The sequence below is a fragment of the Diceros bicornis genome, chromosome 17, assembly GCF_020826845.1.
Source record: "Diceros bicornis minor isolate mBicDic1 chromosome 17, mDicBic1.mat.cur, whole genome shotgun sequence".
Classification (NCBI taxonomy): domain Eukaryota; kingdom Metazoa; phylum Chordata; class Mammalia; order Perissodactyla; family Rhinocerotidae; genus Diceros; species Diceros bicornis.
Window position 1 is genome coordinate 58,891,077 of NC_080756.1, and position 19,791 is coordinate 58,910,867.

General features: G+C 40.4%; 1 protein-coding gene across 1 annotated transcript in view; it reads right to left on the reverse strand.

Moving 5' to 3' along the window:
• SLC6A13 (solute carrier family 6 member 13) overlaps positions 1 to 18,646 on the reverse strand; it is a 37,024-nt gene extending 18,378 nt beyond the window's left edge. Inside the window, exons 1-3 of the mRNA XM_058559086.1 lie at positions 18,306 to 18,646; positions 3,530 to 3,664; positions 1,260 to 1,400 (exon numbers count right to left, since the gene is read on the reverse strand). Coding sequence (XP_058415069.1) covers positions 1,260 to 1,400; positions 3,530 to 3,664; positions 18,306 to 18,501 — 472 coding nt within the window. The 5' untranslated portion in view covers positions 18,502 to 18,646. The remainder of the gene's footprint in view (positions 1 to 1,259; positions 1,401 to 3,529; positions 3,665 to 18,305) is intronic.
• Between the last annotated feature and the right edge of the window lie 1,145 nt (positions 18,647 to 19,791).

Here is a 19,791-nt window from a genome sequence, read left to right on the forward strand (position 1 = left end):
GAGCTTACTCGTCCACGGGAAAACCAGACCAACAAACAGAAAGCAAGCGAGGTGAACGGCACGGCAGGGCCAGGGCTCAGTGCCGGTACCACCAGATACACAAGAGAAGAACCTAATGAATTTGGGGTGTCAAGGGAGGTACCCCCAAGATTTGACTTTTCACTTGAAAAATGGCAGAATAAAGTGGTGGCAGAGACTGGCAAGGGAATGCCTGGAAAGGGAGCATAAAGTTTGAGGGCAAGAGGGGCCTTGAATAGCATGTTCAACATTGCAAAAACATGCTTCCTTAGCAAGCGAAGAGTTCCAACTCCAGTTCAGAACTGAGTAACCTGTCTGAACAAAAAAAAATTAATCATGGCACTGGTAGGGGCTCACTGACAGGCACTGAGAGGTATTTGGACACTGAGAGCAAGATGTAGTGCTGAGGATCCAAACAAGACAGTGTCCAATATGCTTTTCATCTCTGCCGTCCAATAGGGTAGCCATTAGCCACCTGTGGCTTTCTAGATTTAAATTAATTAAAAGTAAATAAAAATTTAAAAATTCAATTTCTCACACACACCTGCCACATTTCAAGTGCTCAGTTGCACTTGTAGCTAGTGGCTATCATATCGGATAGTACAGAGAACATTTTCATCATCACAGAAGATTCTTTCAGGCAGCACTACCCCAGGTATTTTTAACTTTTTGTTACTTTCAATTCGTTAGACTCAGTAGTTCTATGACCATAGGTAGCTCTTGTAGTCTTATAAGAAAATCACATGTAGTCTTATAAATACAGGAGAAAATTAATTGCTGTTATAAATTATATTGATGACATACAAAACAGCTTATGCCCTGGTTAAATTCAAATGAAGTGTGAGTTGGAAAGACCTAAAAAAGTATCAGAAAGAAGGCATGAGAAACAAATAAATGAATAAACAATATGTATATATCAAACAAACCACATTTCAAATCAAAATAAATAAATGGCTAAACTACATAAAAAGAAGTAAATTCTACTCACATAATACATGAATTCATAATACGTTAATTGAATACATGAATTTCGTTTTTAAAAGTCTGTGACCTTTTGCCTGTGATGCTGGTGAAATCTCGCTCTTATCTTTGATATACGATCTCCATGATCTACTTGGCAGATTTTCTAGTGAGTCCCAAGTTAAGGCTGGGGATTGGGTCCCCAGGATACAGGGACAATCCCATGCCTGGCGAATGCAGCAGAGCAGCAGAAGGAGATGGACTCTCTGGAGATGACCTACCCGTGTTCCACTCGTGGTGGCAGCTTCCCCAGGGGAGCTGGGCGGTGAGGCTGCTGAAGAGGTAGAAGAGGGCCCAGGCCAGGACGACGATGTAGTAGATGTTGAGGAGGACGACGATGATCTGGGAGGAGTAGCCGATGCCTGAGGATGAAAACGACAGAACTGGGCTAGGGACAGAGAATGGATTTCTCACACACTACCCATTCCTGTGTAGGAGAGGGTTTTCATGCACTGTCAGTGTCCTAAAGCAAGAAGTGCTGGGGCCTCGGCTCCTGGCTCCCGCCCCTCCCTCCCCAGCAGCCAGGAGTGTGCTGCGGCCCCAACAGCCCTTCTCAGGCCCAGAGGGGACTTTCCTCCCTGCTTCTGCTGCACTACCCGGCTTCCTGCGCACTTTCATCTTTATTGGTTCTGAAAGTTCACTGATTCAAAGTTATTTTTAAAATATATAAGACTAACTTCAAGATTCCAATAGTTAATATTCCCTGGGATTAGTCTGATATGTTTCTGAAATATAAAAACATATGTTAAGAGCAGGAACAGACAATTCACATATGAGAAAACACAAATAGAGCCTCCCTAATAATTGCAAGTGTGCAAAATGAAACAATGAGGTACCATTCTGTGTCTACAGCCCTAGTGAAATTTTTTACAAATAGTCTAACTCAGTGATTTCCAAACCTGTCTGCATATCAGAATTACCTGGAGATATTTTAAAAATTCTAAAGCCCAGACCAGACCCCAGATCAACTAAATCATAATCTCTGGGGCTGGGGTACAGGCCTCAGGATGTTTTGAAGGTCTCCGGGTGATTCCAATGTGCAGACAATTTTCCCCCTTGTTAAAGATATGGGGGAAAGATGCTTACTCATGTCTAGTGACATGTAAGACAGTATAACACTTCCATAGGGCAATTTAATAAGCCAGATCAAGAGACATCAAGTTGATTGTCCATTTGATCCTAATCCTGGGAATTTATACTAAAGAAATAATTCCCAAAAAGGGGGGAAAAGCTATCTCAACAAATATACATGACAGCATAATATAACAATTTTATAAGTAATTGAAAATAAGCAAAAAGCCCCAAACAGGGAACTGTTAAGTAAATTATGACATATCTACTTGACAGAAGATCATGCAATCATTAAATGATTGTTGTGTAGAAAATGTAAAATAATACTAACTGAAAACAGAGACACCATCTGTATATATTCCATATAATAGATATGTAAACTCTATAGACAGAGAAAGAATGAAACAAAACCCCCCAAACTGGAAACAACCCAAATGTTCTTCAGTGGGTGAATGATTAAATAAACTGTGGTATGTCCACACCATGGAATAGTACTCAGCAATAAGAAGGAATGAGCTACCGATACACGAACAAGCTGGATGGATCTCAAAGGCATCATGCTGAGTGAAAAAGCTAGTCTCAAAAGGTTATATACTGAATGTTTCCATTTATATAACATTCTCAAAATGACAAAATTATAGTGATAGAGAACAAATTAGTGGTTGCCAGAGGTTAGGGTTAGGGAGGGGAGGGTATGACTATAAAGGGGCAGTATGACAGAGATCTTTGTGGTGATGGAACAGTTCTGTGTCTTGATTGTGATGACGGTTACACAAATCTACACACGTGATAAAATTACACAGAATTATACATACACATTCACATGAGTGTCCATGCACACTGGTGAAATCTGAATAAGGTCTGTGGATAGTACCAATGTCATTTCCAGGTTTTGATATTGTTCTATAGTTATGTAAGATGTTACCATTGGGGAAAACTGGGTGAAGGGTACACGTGACCTCCCTGTACTGTTTTTGCAACTTTCTGTGAATATATAATTATTTCAAAATAGAAACTTAAAGAAAATCCTATAGAGGGAGAAATTTTGAAATAAAACATTCTAAATTTTAAACAGCTATTGTGTCAAGATAGTAGAATTATTAACGATATTTTTTCTCATTTAAAATTCTATTTTAAAGTGTTTTGTAATTGATTAAATATTTTGAAAAATGCAAAATCATTGTTACCTTTTTTAAATATATAGCTAAAATAGCTTTGCACTCTAAAGCCTTTGCTCCATCCTCATCCCCCTCTTCTCCTCCATTCTCTGATGGATGGTGATTAGCTCACACTGGAGGGTTTAACATAAAGACACAAGGTCTTATCTCAATTAGCACTGCAGCTAAGCCACCCAGTCTTTCCAAATAAAGTTTATAACCACTAGTGCAGATACCCTGGAATCAGGTACAGAGCTACTCACCCTCAAAGATGGGGCAGATCTTCCTCCAGGCTGTGATGCTTCCCTGGCTAGTGTACTGGCCCAGCGCTGTCTCCAAGAGGAAGACAGGAATGCCACAGGTAAAGAGGAAGATGAGGTAGGGGATGAAAAAGGCACCTGTGGGTGGGAAACAGGCTGTTTATTACCTGGCACTAGCCTCCTCATGGTCCACATTCATCTCCTCCCATTACCACCCCATACTGCCAGTCAGAATCCCAGGGGTGGGGGACATGTAAAACTGCAGGGTACATCTGTCTAGATGTCTGGAACCATAGCAGAGATCAAGAGTCACCAAGTTACCTAGGATCTAACCAGTTCCTTTTTTCACTCTAAAGCTTCAATCTATACCCACCAAGATTTGCTCCCCATTGAACATTAATTACTGCCTAAATAACACATAACTGTAGCAACAGCAAGGAGCTCATTGAATAATGGATAGCCAGGAGCATTAACACAGCCCACAGATTATAATTCTTTTCAAAGAAATGATTGCTTTTAATGTTAGATAGGGACTTTTAGTAGGCTGAAATCAGATTTCCCTTTAGTAATCCTTTCTGCTTCTGTTTTCACAATCATTGGCTGAAACAAGTCTACTGATGTCAGAAATGCTGGCGTTTTCTCCACCACAGACCTCTATCTGTTGGCAAAGTATACAAGGGAGTTCACAGAATACTGGAGAGGAGAGAACTACACAGAGAGGGAGATCCAAATATTGGCAGAGGGTCTCCTTCTAGCTTTCAACCAAGTACTGGTCAGCACATATGTGTGAGGAAACCACCCAGGGTCAGAGAAAGGACTATTCAAAAAGATTGAGAGTAACGGTGCTCACACAGGGCTGGGAAGAGTGCCCGTTCCCACCAGCCAGACTGAATAATCTCAGGATTCACAGAGCATTGGGAAGAGAAGGCATTTCCTCAGTAGTGGGGAATAATTAGCCCTAGATTGAGCACAACTCTGGTTCTGCCTAACAAATCTTAAAAGCAAAACCCAAAAGGATCAAATAACTTCACTGGTCCCAGAAAAAAGCTCAAGAATATTTATAGAAATACAAAAATACTCAGTAACCATTAAGGCAATTAATGGTCTGGCATCCAATTAAACATTACCAGGAAAACAAAGAAGCAAAAAAATATTACTCATAATGAGTAGATAAATCAATCAATTGAACCCAACTCATAACTTACACAGATGTTAGAATAAACAGATGAGGACATTAAAATAGTTATTAGAAGTGTATTCCTATGTTCAAAAAGCTAAACAGAGACATGAAAGATATTGAAAAAGACCCAAATCAAACTTTTAGAGATGAAAACCACAATGTGTGAGATACACTGGATGGGACTGATGGTAGATTAATAGCAGAAGAAAAGAGTAGTGATCTTGAACCATAGAAGTTAAAACTATCCAAAATAAAAGAAAAAGAGAAAAGATAATTAAAAAAAAAAAAACAGGTTTCAGTGAGCTGTGGGACAATTTCAGCCTAATATAACTATAAGTGGAGTCCCTGAAGGAGATAAAAGAGGGAGAAGGGCCAGAAAAAAATTTGAAGAAATAATGGCTAAAATTTTTTCAAATTTGATAAAAACTATAAATCCACAGATCCAAGAAACTCAATGAGCCCTAAGAAAAGAAACATAAAGAACACTAGAACAAGACACATCATAATCAAATTATTTAAACCAGTGATTAAAAGTTTTTAAGAGGAAATATTAAAAGCAACTAGAGGAAAAGACACATATATATCAAGGAACAATGATAGGATGACAGCAAATTTCTCATTGGAAACAACGCAAGTGAGAAGACAGTGATAGGGTACCACATTTGTTAAAGTATTGAGGGGGAAAAGAGTCAAGCTAGAATTCTATACCCAATAATACTGTTCAAAAATGAAAAAGAAATAAATGCTTCTTAAGACATGCAAAACCTAAAAGAATCCATTACCAGCAGACCTGCACTACAAGAAATGCTAAAGAAAGTCCTTCAGGCAGAGGGAAATGATGACGCCAGAGAGAAATATGAATCTACATAAAGGAATGAAGAACATTAGAAATGGTAACTACATACATAGGTAAACATATAAGAATTTTTTCTTATTCAAATCTCTTTGAAAGATAATTGACTGGTTAAACAAAAATAATAACAATATAATGTGGAGTTTATAACATATGAAAAATAAAATGTATAAGAACAGGAGCACAAATGTTGGGAGGAGAGAAATTGAAGTGTGTTATTGTAAGGTTCTTACACGTAAAGTGATACAACGTCACTTGAAGGCAAACTGTGATAAGTTAAAGATGTATGCCACAAAACCTAAAATAATCGCTAAACTAATACAACAAAGAGTTATGGCTAATAAGCCAACAAAGAAGAAAGCCAACAATGGAATAATAAAAAATATCCAATTAATCTAAACAAAGGCAGAAGGAAAGGAAAAGAGGAACAAAGAACTGAAAGGACAAATAGAAAACAAATAGTAAGATGACAGATTTAAACTTAATCCTATGGATAACTGCATTAAATGTAAGTAGTCTAAACATCCCAAATAAAAGGTAGAGATAGTCAGACTGGTTTAAAAAAAAATTACAAGACTCAGCTATATGTTGCATAAAAGAAATGCACTTTAAATATCAAGACATGAATAGGTTAAAAGTAAAAGGAGGGGAAAAGATATGCCATGCTAATACTAATTGAAAGAAAGCTGGAGTGTTTATCTTAATATCACACAATGTAGATTTCAGAGCAAAAAATATCACCAGAGGTAAAGAAGGTCATTGCATAAAGATAAAGAAGCTGATTCATCAACAGGACATAACAATCCTAAATGCACGTGCACCTAATAGCAGAGCTTCAAAATATGAAGCAAAAATGATAGGACTGCAGGGGAAAATAGATAAATTTCTAACTAAAGTCAAAGATTTCAGTAGCCCTCTCTCAATAATTGATAGAACAAGTAGACTAAAATCAGTAAGGATATAAAGTACTTAAAAACCACATCAACCAACTTGACCTACTTGACATTTATACAACACTCTATCAAACAACAGCAGAATATACATGATTTTCAAGTGCACATGGAATATTTGCCAAGATAGATCTATTCTGGGCCACAAAACAAATCTCAATAAGTTTCAAAGCATTCAAGTCATACAAAGTATGTTCTCTGACTAAATTAGGAATCAATAAAAGAAATACACTCAGAAAAGCCTCAAATATTTAGAAATCAGGTAATACTTCTAAATAACCCATGTGTCAAAGAAGTAATCAAAAGGGAAATTAAAAAGTATTTTGAATTGAGTGAAAGGAAAGCACAACATTTCAAAATCTGTAAGATACTGCTAACGCAATACTTAGGGGGAGATTTTTAGCACAAAACACCTATTATTATAAAAGAAGAAAAGTCTCAAATCAATGACTTCAGCTTCTACCTTAAGAAAGAAGAAAATAAAAACAAATTAAACCCCAAGTAAGTCAAAGGAAATAAAAAAATCAAAGTGGAAATCAATGAAATAGAAATCAGGAAAACAATAGAGAAAATCAATGAAACCAAAGCTGGTTCTTTGAGATAATCAATCACACTAATAAACTTGTAGGAGATACAAATTACTTGTATGATAAATGAGGGCAGTATCATCAGTACAGATTCTATAGATATTAAAAGGATACTAAGAAAATATATAAACAACTTTGTGTCAATAAATGCAACAATTTAGGTAAAATAGACAATTTCCTTGAAAAATACAAACTACCAAGGCTCATTCGAGAAGAGCCAGATAATCTGAATAGCCCTATTTCTATCAAAGAAATTTTTTTTGTTGTTAAAAACCTTCCCACAAAGAAAACTCCAGGCCCAAATGACTTCCCTGGTGAATTCTCCATTTAAGGAAGAAATAACACCAATACTACACAAACTGTTCCTGAAAATTTAAGAGGAAGGAATGCTTCCCAACTCATTCTATAAAGCCAGAATTACCCTAATAACAAAGGCAAACAAAGACATTACAAGAAAAGAAAACAAGAGGCCAATATCTTTCATGAACATAGATGCAAAATTCCAAAACAAAATTTTAAACAAAATCCAACAATATATAAAAAGGATAATACAGTACGTAGTGGGGGTTATCCCAGGAAAACAAGGTCATTTTAACATTTAAAAAAATCAATCAATGTAATTTATTATATTAATAAATTTAAAAAGAAAGACCATATGATCATTTCAATAAATGAAGAAAAAGTATTTGACCAAATCTAACAGCCATTTCTGATAAAAACTCTCAGCAAATGATGAATAGAAGGAAACTTCCTCAACCTGATAAAGGACATCTACAAAAAACCTACAGATAACATCATACTTAATGGTGAAAGACTGCTTAATCCCTAAGATCGAGATCAAGACAAAGGTGTCCGTTCTTACAACTTCTATTTAACGTTGTTTCTATCAACACTGATTCTAACCAAGGCAATAAGGCAAGAAAAGGAATTAAAAGTTATTCCAATTGGGAAAGAAGAAATAAAACTGCTTTTATTCACACATGATATGACAGTCTACATAGAAAATTCTTTGGAATCTAAAATAGTCAAACTCACAGAAGCAGAGAGTTGCATGGTGGTTACTAGGGGCTGAGGAAAGGGAAATGGGGAGGTGTTGGTCAAAGCGTACAAAGTTTCAGTTATGCAAAACGGGGAAGTCCTAGAGATCTACTGTACACCACAGTGCCTATAGTTAACAATATTGTATTGTTTTCTTAAAAATTTGCTAAGAAGGGGGACGGCCCAGTGGGGTAGTGGTGAAGTTCTCATGCTCTGCTTCGGTGGCCCGGGGTTCGTGGGTCTGGATCCTGGGCACAGACATATACCATTCATCAAGCCATGCTGTGGTGGCTCCTATATACAAAATGGAGGAAGATGGGCACAAATGTTAGCTCAGAGCTAATCTTCCTCTGCAAAAAGAGGAGGAATGGCAATGGATGTTAGCTCAGAGCCAGTCTTCCTCACAAAAAAAAAATTGGCTAAGAAGGACAATCTTATGTTAAATGTTCTTATCACCAAAAAATTAAAATAAAAAAGAGGGCAGAAAGAAACTTTTGGAGGTGATGGACATGTTTATGGCATTGATTGTGGTGATGGTTTCACAAGTGTATATTTACCTCCAAACTCATCAAGTTGTACACATTAAATATATACAGCTTTTTGTATGTCAATCATATTTTACGAAAGTGTTTTTAAAAAGAAAAGAAAATGGCCGGCCCCGTGGCTTAGCAGTTAAGTGCACGCGCTCCGCTGCTGGCGGCCCAGGTTCGGATCCCGAGCGCACACCGACGCACCGCTTCTCCGGCCATGCTGAGGCTGCGTCCCACATACAGCAACTAGAAGGCTGTGCAACTCTGACATACAACTATCTACTGGGGCTTTGGGGGAAAAAAATAAATAAAAAAAAAATAAAATGTTTGAAAAAGAAAAGAAAAGAAAATCCTTTGGAATGTACCAAAGAGCTACCAGAACCAATAAGTTTATTTAGCAAGATTGCAGGATACAAGATCAGCGTACAAAAACCAATTTTATTTCTATATACTAGCAACAAACAATCATAAATTACGATTTAAGAAATAATACCCTCACAATAGCATCAAAAAATATGAAATACTTAGGAATAAATCTGATGAAAGATATGTACGCTCACAACTGCAAAACATTGCTGAGAGAAATTAAAGAAAACTAAATAAATGGTGAGGTATAGCATGTCCATGGGTCAGAAGACTCAATATTACTAAGATGGCAATTCTTCCCAAATTAATCTGCACATTCACAGCAGTCACAATCAAAATTCCAGCAGCCTTTTTTGTAGAAATTGACAAACTGATTCTAAAATACATATGAAAATGCAAAGGACCTAAAGTAGCCAAACAACTTTGAAAAAGAACTAATTTTTAGGCTTAACTCTCCCTTATTTTTATATTATCATAAAGCCAAAGTTATTAAGACAACATGATTTTGGTGTCAAAATAAACAAATAGAACAGAATAGAGTCCAGCAACAGGCCCATACATTTATTGACAACCGATTTTCCACAAAGGTATAAAGGCAATTCATCGGAGAAAAGATAGTCTTTTCAATAAATGATACTGGAACAAGGGGGGATACCCATATACATGAAAAAATGAACTTCAGTCCATACCTTCATTATATACAAAAATTAACCCAAAATGGATCATAGACCTAAATGTAAAACCTAAAACTACAAAACTGCTACAAGGAAATATATGAGACCTTGGGCTAAGCAAAGATTTCTTTCATGTGACACGAAAAGCATGATTCATAAAAGAATAAATTGATACACTGGACTTTATCAAAATTTAAAACTCCTGCTCTTCAAAAGAACTCTGCTAAGAAAAGGAAAAATTTAAGACAGAATGAGAAAAAAATATTTGCAAAATGCATATTTGATAAAGGACTTGTATCCAGAATTTATAAAGAAGCCTCAAAATTCAGTAGTAAGAAAATAAACAACCCATTTTTTTTAAATGGTCAAATGATTTGAACAGGTTTTCACTAAAGAAGATATATGGGTTGCCAATAAACACATGAACAGATGCTCAACATCATTAGTGATTAGGGAAATATAAATTAAAATGACACTGAGATTATATTACACACCAATTAGAAAAGTTAAAGTTAAAAAGACTGACCAAGTATTGGTGAGGATGTGGAAAAACTGGCACTCGCATACACTGCTGGCAGGAATGTAAAGTGGTACACCATTTTGGCAAAGTGTTTGGCGGTTTCTTAAAAAGTTAATATTTTTATTTATTTATTCTTCCCCCAAAGCCCCAGTAGATAGTTGTATGTCATAGCTGCACATCCTTCTAGTTGCTGTATGGTGGACGCGGCCGTGCTGAGGCCAGAGAAGCAGTGCGTCGGTGCACGCCCAGGATCCGAACCGGGGCCGCCATCAGTGGAGCGCGCGCCCCCAACCGCTAAGCCACGGGGCCGTCCCTTCTTAAAAAGTTAAAAGTGCACCTATGATGTAAACCAGTCATTCCACTCCCAGAGGACTCAAGGGAAATGAAAGCATATGTTTATACAAAGACTCGTACGCAAAGGTTCTTAGTGGTTTTATCTACAATAGCTAAAACCTAGAAGCAACCCAAATATCCATCAAGGGAACAGATACACAAATTGTAGTATATCTACATAATGGACTACTACTCAGCAATAACAAGGAATGAACTACTGATACACGAAAAATACAGACGAATCTCAAAATAATTATGCTGAGCGAAAGAAACTAGATACAGAAAGTACATACTGCATGATTCCATTTACATAAAATTCTAAGAAATGCAAACTAACATATAGTGACAGAAAACAGGCATGAGAACAACCTAAGTGTTGGTCAACAGGTCCGTGGATAAAGAAAATGTCACACACAAGGAAATATTATTCAGTCATAAAAAAAGAAGGAAATCCTGCCTTTTGAGACAACATAGGAAAACCCTGAGGGCATATGCTAAGTGAAATAAGTCAGAGAAAGACAAATACTGTATGATCTCACTTATATGTGGAACCTAAAAAAGCCAAACTCATGAAAATAGAGAGCAGAATGGTGGTTGCCAGAGGCTGGGGGGTGAGAGAAATGGGGAGATGTTGGTCAAAAGGTATAAACTTCCAGCTATAAGATGAATAAGCTCTGGGGATCTAATGTACAGCATGGCGACTATAGTGAACTATACTGTATTATATACTTGAAAGTTAAGAGAGTAGATCTTAAATATTATCACCACACACACACAAAATGGTAATTATGTGAGGGAATGGAGGTGTTAACCAACCTTATTGTGGTAATCATTTCATAATATATGCGTGTATTAAATCATCCCATTGTACACTTTAAACTTACATATACTATATATCAATAATATATCAATAAAGCTGGAAAATATATATATATTTCAGAAAAACAGGTCTGTGGTTGCATTGGGATCAGGTAGCAGAGGTCAGAGTGGAAGAAAGGGACAGGAGGAAATTTTGGGAAGTTACGAATATGTTCATTACCTTGATTGTGGCAATGGTTCCAAGGGTGTATATATATATATATATATATATATATATGTCAAAATTTATCAAATTGTACACTTTAAATATGTGCAATTTATTGTAGGTCAATTATACCTTAATAAAACTGTCTCAAACAAAAGTTAACGGGGAATAGAGTTGTCTAGTTCTTCACCCTCCAAATCTCTGGTATGTGGTCCACACGTCCATAAGTCAGGAACAGAGGGAAATGCTTGATGACCACAAGGGCAAAGAAATAAAGATTGTAAACCATTCAGACTAATAAGTACATAAATCAATCCAAGACTTGTTGGGCAGGAGGGGAAAATTAGAGAAGAGAGAATCTTGTAGCTGATATGAACAGTCACTGTTGAGAGTTGGAAACGCTGCAGAAAGAGAGAGAGAGAGAGAAAAGAAAGAAAGAGAGAAGATACAAAGAGAGGGAGAGGACAGAAAGAGAGAGGATAGAAAGAGAGAGAGGAGAGTTTTCAGTCCAGGTCAAGTCTCTCCTTCACATCTGTATGCTACCTGCTCTTTCTCAATAAACCAAGCCAATGTTTAACTGCAATGGGTCCTATGGTCAACTCTGCTCCCCTCCTCCTCTGCCTCTTTGAGCCCTGGGCAGCATGCCACAAGGGACAAGGCCCATACCTGCCAGGCAAAGACACTGGCCTAAAAGTGGGGAAGTTGTGAGGGGCAGAATGGAGCCCAAGAAGGACCCAAGTGTAGACTAGGGAGTCCTGTAGGGCTCTCTGCCTCTTTCCCCACCCAAGCCCCTGGCACCACCATTAAAAATGGAGTTAGTCCTGGAGATGAAGGATGGAGTTCACAGTTACCGGCTCCCTCGTGTCCCCCATGTTGGTCTCCTTCCCAAAATTCTAAAATATCCTGGCATTTTCCCCTATGGGATGGGAGAGACCACACACCCATACTAGAAGGAATCATTCTGTGGTGTCACCTATAATGTTCCAGGTGACATTTTTTAAAACACAAACTTATGATAGTCCACACGAGCAACACAGCAGTGAGCATACATGAAGAGTTATATGCTCTAATCAACACTAATCTGACCAATACTGGGCATTGAATAATTAACTAAAAACAGTAACAAATGGTCATGCACTACTAAAATAACTATTACTCTTATATGAAGAAAAGTGTTCCTGGTTTCTCTTCGTCCTTTAGTATCTACAAATAGCATCAAAGTGAACAGTCTTCCCTGATGCCAGGTGCCATTTACCCCGTTTATGTTGGTGTCCTGTACCCTCTCAGTCTACAGTCTAGAGCTGTTTGCTGTGCTGCTGCCCTTCCCCCACAGTCCTTCCCCTCTAAGATCCCTATTCCTGAGAGGTCCAGCTGTGCCACACTCTGTTGTAGTCTCACACGGGGTCTCCAGTCCCAGGTATTCTGGGTGTCGAGGAACTCGGTCTGTCAGCAGCCAGGGTCCAGGGAGCTGGAGAGGGTCCAGCTGGAAGCCCATGTTCTGAAGCACCCAGGATCTGGCTGTTTGGAGACTGAAGATCAGGGGAGGAGGGCTTGGAAGGGGGCAAGGAAGAAGGGAGCATCAGTCCTCACACAAGGTGGTCTCCAGCTGCTGTTCCATGACTAGCAAAAACCACAGATTCTCAGCATAGGTGACCTCTGGCCCTGGTTTTCAACAACCTGGATTTAGAAATCAAGTATAAGATGATTGGCAGATGATCTGTTTTTGTCTGGGCTGAGACTGGCAGGCAAGTCATTTCAATTCCCTCCTGGCAGAGTTGAATCCTATTGCCAAAACTCTCTCCCACCACCTTCCCCCACATCATGCCCCTTGAGTTATCCAGAGTCTCCTCATCCACATGGCTAGAGCTTTAGCTGGACAGGCCCTGGTGGAAGACCATGTTTGCTTTTCCCTCCTGCGAGTTGAGGGTGGAGAGCTGGGAAAATAGCCCAAATGTGCAGCTTTTTCGGCAACTTCACCAGTCGTGAGACCCATCCCTAACATTGCTGGACACACTGGGCACTATTACTACTATGCAGCACTCATATTGGCTTATTTCCACCCAGGAGGGAGAATACAGAAAGAGGAGATGAATTTCACCCTCTCCTGAGTTTTGCCCATATAACCCAGATTTCCTATTTCCAATTCTTCTCTCCCCCATTATCTTAAACCTACTGCAACCAGCCTCTGCCCCACACTCCACTGTAACTGCTCTTACACCAATGCTGTTAAATCCAACAATCAATTCTCATTCCTCATATTTCTTAACATATTCAGCAGAATTTGATGTAGTTAGCTCTCCCTCCTCCCTGATATCATTGCTTTACTTGCCTTCCAAACACTCCATTCTCTTGGTTTTCACCCTACTTTACTGGTTTCTCCTCTTTTATTTTGCTGGTTCCTCCTCTTCTCCCAGATCTTTTAAGGTCCTTGCTCTCTTTTCTTATACCATCAAAATCTAATGACTTTCAAACTTATATCTCCAGTCCAGACCTCTCTCACAAACTCTAGACTCACATATGCTACTGCCTAGTTGACATCTCTACTAGGATATCTGATAGATGTCTCAATTCAACATTCCCAAAACTCAACTCCTTATTTTCCTCTTAAAACCTGCTCCTCTGTGGCCTTCTACATCTCAGTAAATGGCAACTCTTTCCTTCTAGTTGCTCAAGCTAAAATCCTTGGATTGCTTAGACCAGGTCGTAGCAGTGGAGGTGATGAGAAGTTACATTCTGCATATCTCATGTGGGGTCTCCAGTCCCAGATATTCTGGGTGTGGAGGAAATCAGCCTGTTGGCAGCCAGGGTCCAGGGAGCTGGAGAGGGTCCAGCTGAAGGCTGATGTTGTAAAGCACCCAGGATCTGGGTATTTGGGTAGAGCCAACATTTATGAGAGAAAGAAGGGAATCAAGGATGACTCCAAGATTTTTAGCCCTGTAACTGGTCTGCTTCTGCCCTTACTCCTCTACAATCAGTTTTCAACATAAGAGCCAAAGAGATTATTTTAGAATGTAAGATCATGCCACTCCTGCTCAAACCCTGCCGTGACTCCTCACATCACTAGAGTAAAAGCCAAAGTCTTACAGTAGCTGACAAGGACCCACAGGATCTGCCACTCCCACCCTATTTACTCCTCTGACTTCACCTTCCACTTACTCCCCTCCTGATGGCTCCTCTAACAAGCCAGTCAGCTTCTTGTTTCAGGACCATTAAACATTTTGTTTCCTCTGCCTGGAGCACTTTCACTGTCAGTTTCTACATGGCCAACATCCTCACTCACCGCCAGCCTTTGTTCAAATGTTCTCAATGTGACCACCCCACTCCTACTCCTGATCCCCTTTACCCAGCTCTATTCAGTCTTCTTCCATAGCACTCATTAACTTCTGATATACTATATAATTTTCTTATTTACTATGTTTATTGTTTATTGTCTGTCTCCCTTCTCTAGAATGTAAGGCCCAAAAGGACAGGGAATTGGTCTGTTTTGTTTATAGGTGTATCCCAGCTGCTTACAATAATTCCTGGCACACGGTAGGCCCTCAGTACGTAATAGATGTTGAATGACGCAGTCAGGATCAAGGTTTGGTTGGCCATGTGCTGGGGCAACTGACTGAGACTGGAGACTCTAGAAAGCCATCACGATGAGGCAGGTGCTTGTGGTGGACTGGCCACAGGTCCTGGACAGCAGGGAGGGTATTTACCCAGGGGATGATTGAGGTGGCATCCCTCCCATCCATCTCCCTAAAAAGCCTACTGGTTGCTTCTGATTTTAGATTGGCTTCTTTACACCACTTTCCCACTTTCTCTGGTTTTCAACTACAGTGTTTAACTGTTTGCCTGTTTTTCCATCATATTCTTGCCTCAGCCCTTTCCCTGCTCTGAAACTCACTTTAAATTAGATCTTACAAACATAAAAGCTGGAAGGAACTAAAGAAGACATCACTTATGATTTTAGTTTGAAACCAAAATTATGCTTTGGGGACTTTTTCATCCCTGACCTTGCCGCTGAACAAATATTAATAATAATAAAGTCCCCAGCTTACCCCACCCTCCCGCCCCGCCCCAAGCACAAAAGTGGCAATTTGAAGCTATGAAGTTAGAGAAAGGGCCCAGAAGCAGGCTGACAGCATACATTACCTGAGCGTGTAACATGCCGAAGTAGCCCAGCATCCTTCTCCAGAACTTGCTCAGAATATTCCTCTCATCCCCCAGCAGTCCAACCCCAATCTGAGAGCCACGGGCTTAAATAAAATCACTAGCCGGGGAGGAAAGGGATCAAACCAATTTAAATGGTCTCCGTTCTCCTCACCCTCCTTCCCCACATCAGCAGCAAATGGTCCTATCATAGAGAGGCTTCAGTCTATTCTTTGACAAAGAGACAGGAGATGACAAGATGAAGTGTTAGCGCCCATTCTCTGTAGGAACTTGTTTTCCTTGGGAGGTGAGGGGAGTTAAATGTCGACAGAAGGGTTAAACCGCTGGCAACACCAAAAAACAGCAAAATAGGCACGTCTAGGTTTTTCTGATGACCATATCTTTGGTTAGTCCCCCTTACCTTGGCAAAGGAGCTTTTCCATTAATTCACCGGGCGGCCCTGGATGACTCATGCCCTTCAGAGCAAAACTGGACATTAGCCTCCAGCTCCAAAGCCCCTCAGAAACACTTCCCTCCAGCTGCTGTTGTCCATCAAGGAAAAGAGAAGAGAAGTCCTAAGGCCCTGTGCTTGATCAAGGGAAGCAATTATGGGTGGTGGTGGTGTAAGGATTAAATAAAGAGAACTTGACAGGATCCAGGACCCTTAAAAATGTCTCCACTATCAACTGGGATCAGCAATGCTGGAAGGCAGGCTCTATCCATGGAGGAAGAAGCCAAGCACCCACCCTCCTGCCTCCACCTTCCCCCACAAGCACTCATGGGAAAAAGCAAGGGTCATAGATACTCTTTTCTTCCTAGGCCGGCACTTCCACCCAAGACATAGTCACACGTTCCCATGGCTGCACAAACTTACCACGGAGCCCTGAGGCAGAGCTCAGCCCCAAACACTGCCAGACAGGCTCACCTCAGCAGGGTGAGCCCCACGTCCCTCCCTCCTGCTCCTGTCACTGCTCCCTTTACTGCCCCCTCTTCAGCCCAGTGGATTTGCACTAGACCTGGAAATCACTCTCTCCCACCTCTTCGTGCCATTCCTGCTAATTCCCAGGCCAACCTTTACCCAATTCCAGAAAGGCTTGGGGAAAGTGGCTCACCTCTTAATCTTTCTGCCACGTGAGAAGCTAAGCTGGTTACCAGGTTCCAGATCCAGACCCCCAATGCCCAGCTTAGCCCCAGACTCCTGCTCCTCCCTGGACCAGCCCCATCCCTTCACCCAGTTCTCTGAAAGGAGAAAGCTCAGGCCTAAATTCCTAAACAAGCATGTGGAGTGTCCAAGGCTAGGTCAGAAGTGGGAAGACCTCCCTCTTTCCCTCACAATGCAGACTGAACAAAGTCCTGTGATTTCAGGCTGCTGGCCAGAAATTCCTAGGGAGAAAGGACGTATCAGCCCATTCCCAACCCTCTGGAAAAATATAAATTAGCTTCCAACCCCAGGGCCAATCCCCAATTGCCACAATACAGAGAATAAGACTCCATGGGCTCAGAGCATGTCTCTACGCTCTCCCCAAGTCCTCCCACCTCTGCTCTGCGTTATACGCTTGCTCTCTCCAAAACCATTGTGAGACTGAGCTTGATGTATTTGGAGGCTCCTACTCCCCTGCAAAAGGATAAGGGCTGCACTAGGGCACCCTCCAATCCTTGTGGCCCATGAAATTACCACTCCTCTCAGAATTTTCCCCCATGATCTACCTCTGCAATCCCTTTTCTTCCAGCCCAGACGGCAGCCTCACTTCAAAACCACACCTGGGAGCCCCAACCCCTATCAGCTTTACCCATCAACAAGGAGATCTTCCTTACTCACTGCTCAGCTAAAACACTTTCAGATCTGGGGCTTCCCACAGAGATCTGGGATTCCTTGAAAGTGAGTTAGTGGTAGGAAAATTATCACCACTGCTGTGGGGGTAGCAGAGTTACCCCAGGGGCCTGGAATGGAGGGGATAAGAAGCCAGTAAAGACTTAGAGTCAATGCTCCACACACACATTTTCAGTGGGAAATTTTTAAAGGAAGAGCCACTAGTATCAAAGGTTAAGACACTGGTGGGGATTGGGTAATGAATGGCTTAGGGAATGTCATGGTGCCAGCAGAGGAGGAGGAAGATACAAAGCCACGGCTAAGGAGTCTCAAGACGACAGGACAGTTTGTTATCACCATCATCTTCAACATAGCTACCATTTAAGCACTTTATACACACTATCGCTAATCCTCACAACAAACTTGAAAGGCGGGTATTCCAACTCAATTTACAGGAGCAGCAATTGAGGCTCTGAGGGCTTAAGTAACTTGCCCAACATTACACAGAGAGTAAGTAGCCAAGCCACAATTCAAACTTTGATCCATCTGGTTCCAAGCCGATCTTCATGTTTCTATGATGCCACCCTATAATAGAAAAACCCCTGGGAAAGTCATGTGATCTGTCTAGGTCTCAGTCTGATCCAGTGTCCTTAAAGACTTCTAAGGGCCTTTCCAACTCCAGCATTCTATATGCCTATGGGACTCTTTGGAGGGGCAGAAGGTGAGGAGATGGAGATATCCTCCTTCCAGGGGTGGGTGGAGTGGCACAGCGGCTCTCACCTCCCCCATTTTTGTAGCAGAGATAGGGAAACCTCCAGACGTTGCCTAGGCCAATGATCTCCCCAGCCACTGCCAGCATAAACTCCGTCTTGTTGTTCCACTGCCCCCGTTCCAGGTTGCCATCTTCCTCCGCCTTTTCCACGACTGGGTATACTGGTTTTGTCTCTCCATTACTGGTTGTGACACTGCTATCCATCCCACCTGGAAAACAAGCAGGGCACTCTGTTACTGCTGGGAACCCGAGAAGGAGAGCCTTTCCCCTTTCTTCAACAGCAAATTCCCAAGGGAATAAAGGCACTGGAAGAGAGTCACTTTCTACTCCCTTGTCTATAGACCCATGTCCTCCTTAATGTCTTTTATTGGTAAAGGCTGTGTCACAGCTGCTGAGAATAAATATTCCTTTCCTTTTTCAGGAAGAAAGCACGGACACGGACACACAGACATGGCTTCCACCATGCAGGTTCTCTCGGGTCGGGGCTGTGCACATGGGAGAATTCACACAGCCCTGGGGTCGTCTAAGTCCTCCCTGTGTCCCACAGCTATCCTTGTCTGCATTCACACGTGCTTCAGCCTCTCTATTCTGTATGCTGGGGACAGTTGAAAGAGTGAGATTTTTATACATCCTCAAAGCCACCAATTTTCCTTGCAGGAATTTACTCTAAGGAAATAATTGTGACTGTAGGTAAAGATTTGGCATTGAGGATGTTCATTGTTTATAACAGCAAAAAATTAGAAAGCACATAAATGTTCAAAAATGGTAAAGAGGTTAATAAACTTGGCACACACAAATACTATAAATCATTAAAAATTGTGTTGCAGAAGAAAGTGTAATGAAATGAAAAGGTGTTCACAATATGTGAAGTGAAAATAGTTATAAAATAGCACATACAATATGATTATGCTTGAAAAATATTTCATAAAGTATTTGCATGCATTGAAAGATTAGGATATCCACCAAAATACTTCTCTCAGTAGTTGGATTATAGGAATATTTTCCTTATCTATATTTCCTACATTTTCATCAAATAAACCAAATGTCTTATTTTGTAATATGAAAATAAAAGCCAGTTTTTAAAAAAATCCTTCCAAAGGAATGAGAGAAGTTGAGTGGGACCAGGATCCCTGAATAAGATGAGATGATCTTCCAGCTACTCCCTCCATCTCTCTCTGAAATCAACATAAGAAAAAGATGAAGTATGGGCTCTTTTTCTTTTTTGGTGGTGACAAATGTAGGAATCCGTTACAGTAGAAAAGACAACATAAAATGAATAAAGGGCCACAGTTCTAAACCCTTCACTGCCCTATCCTAGACTCGGATTGAGATTAAGGATAAGATTGTATGTGGCTCACATTTAGTGAGCAACTACTACATTCTAAAGACTTGACATACATTTACTTCATTTAATCCATGCAATCACCTTGAGATATAAGCAGTATTACCTCTGCCTTGTAAATAAGAAAGCTGCAGCTCAGAAAGGTTAAGGGA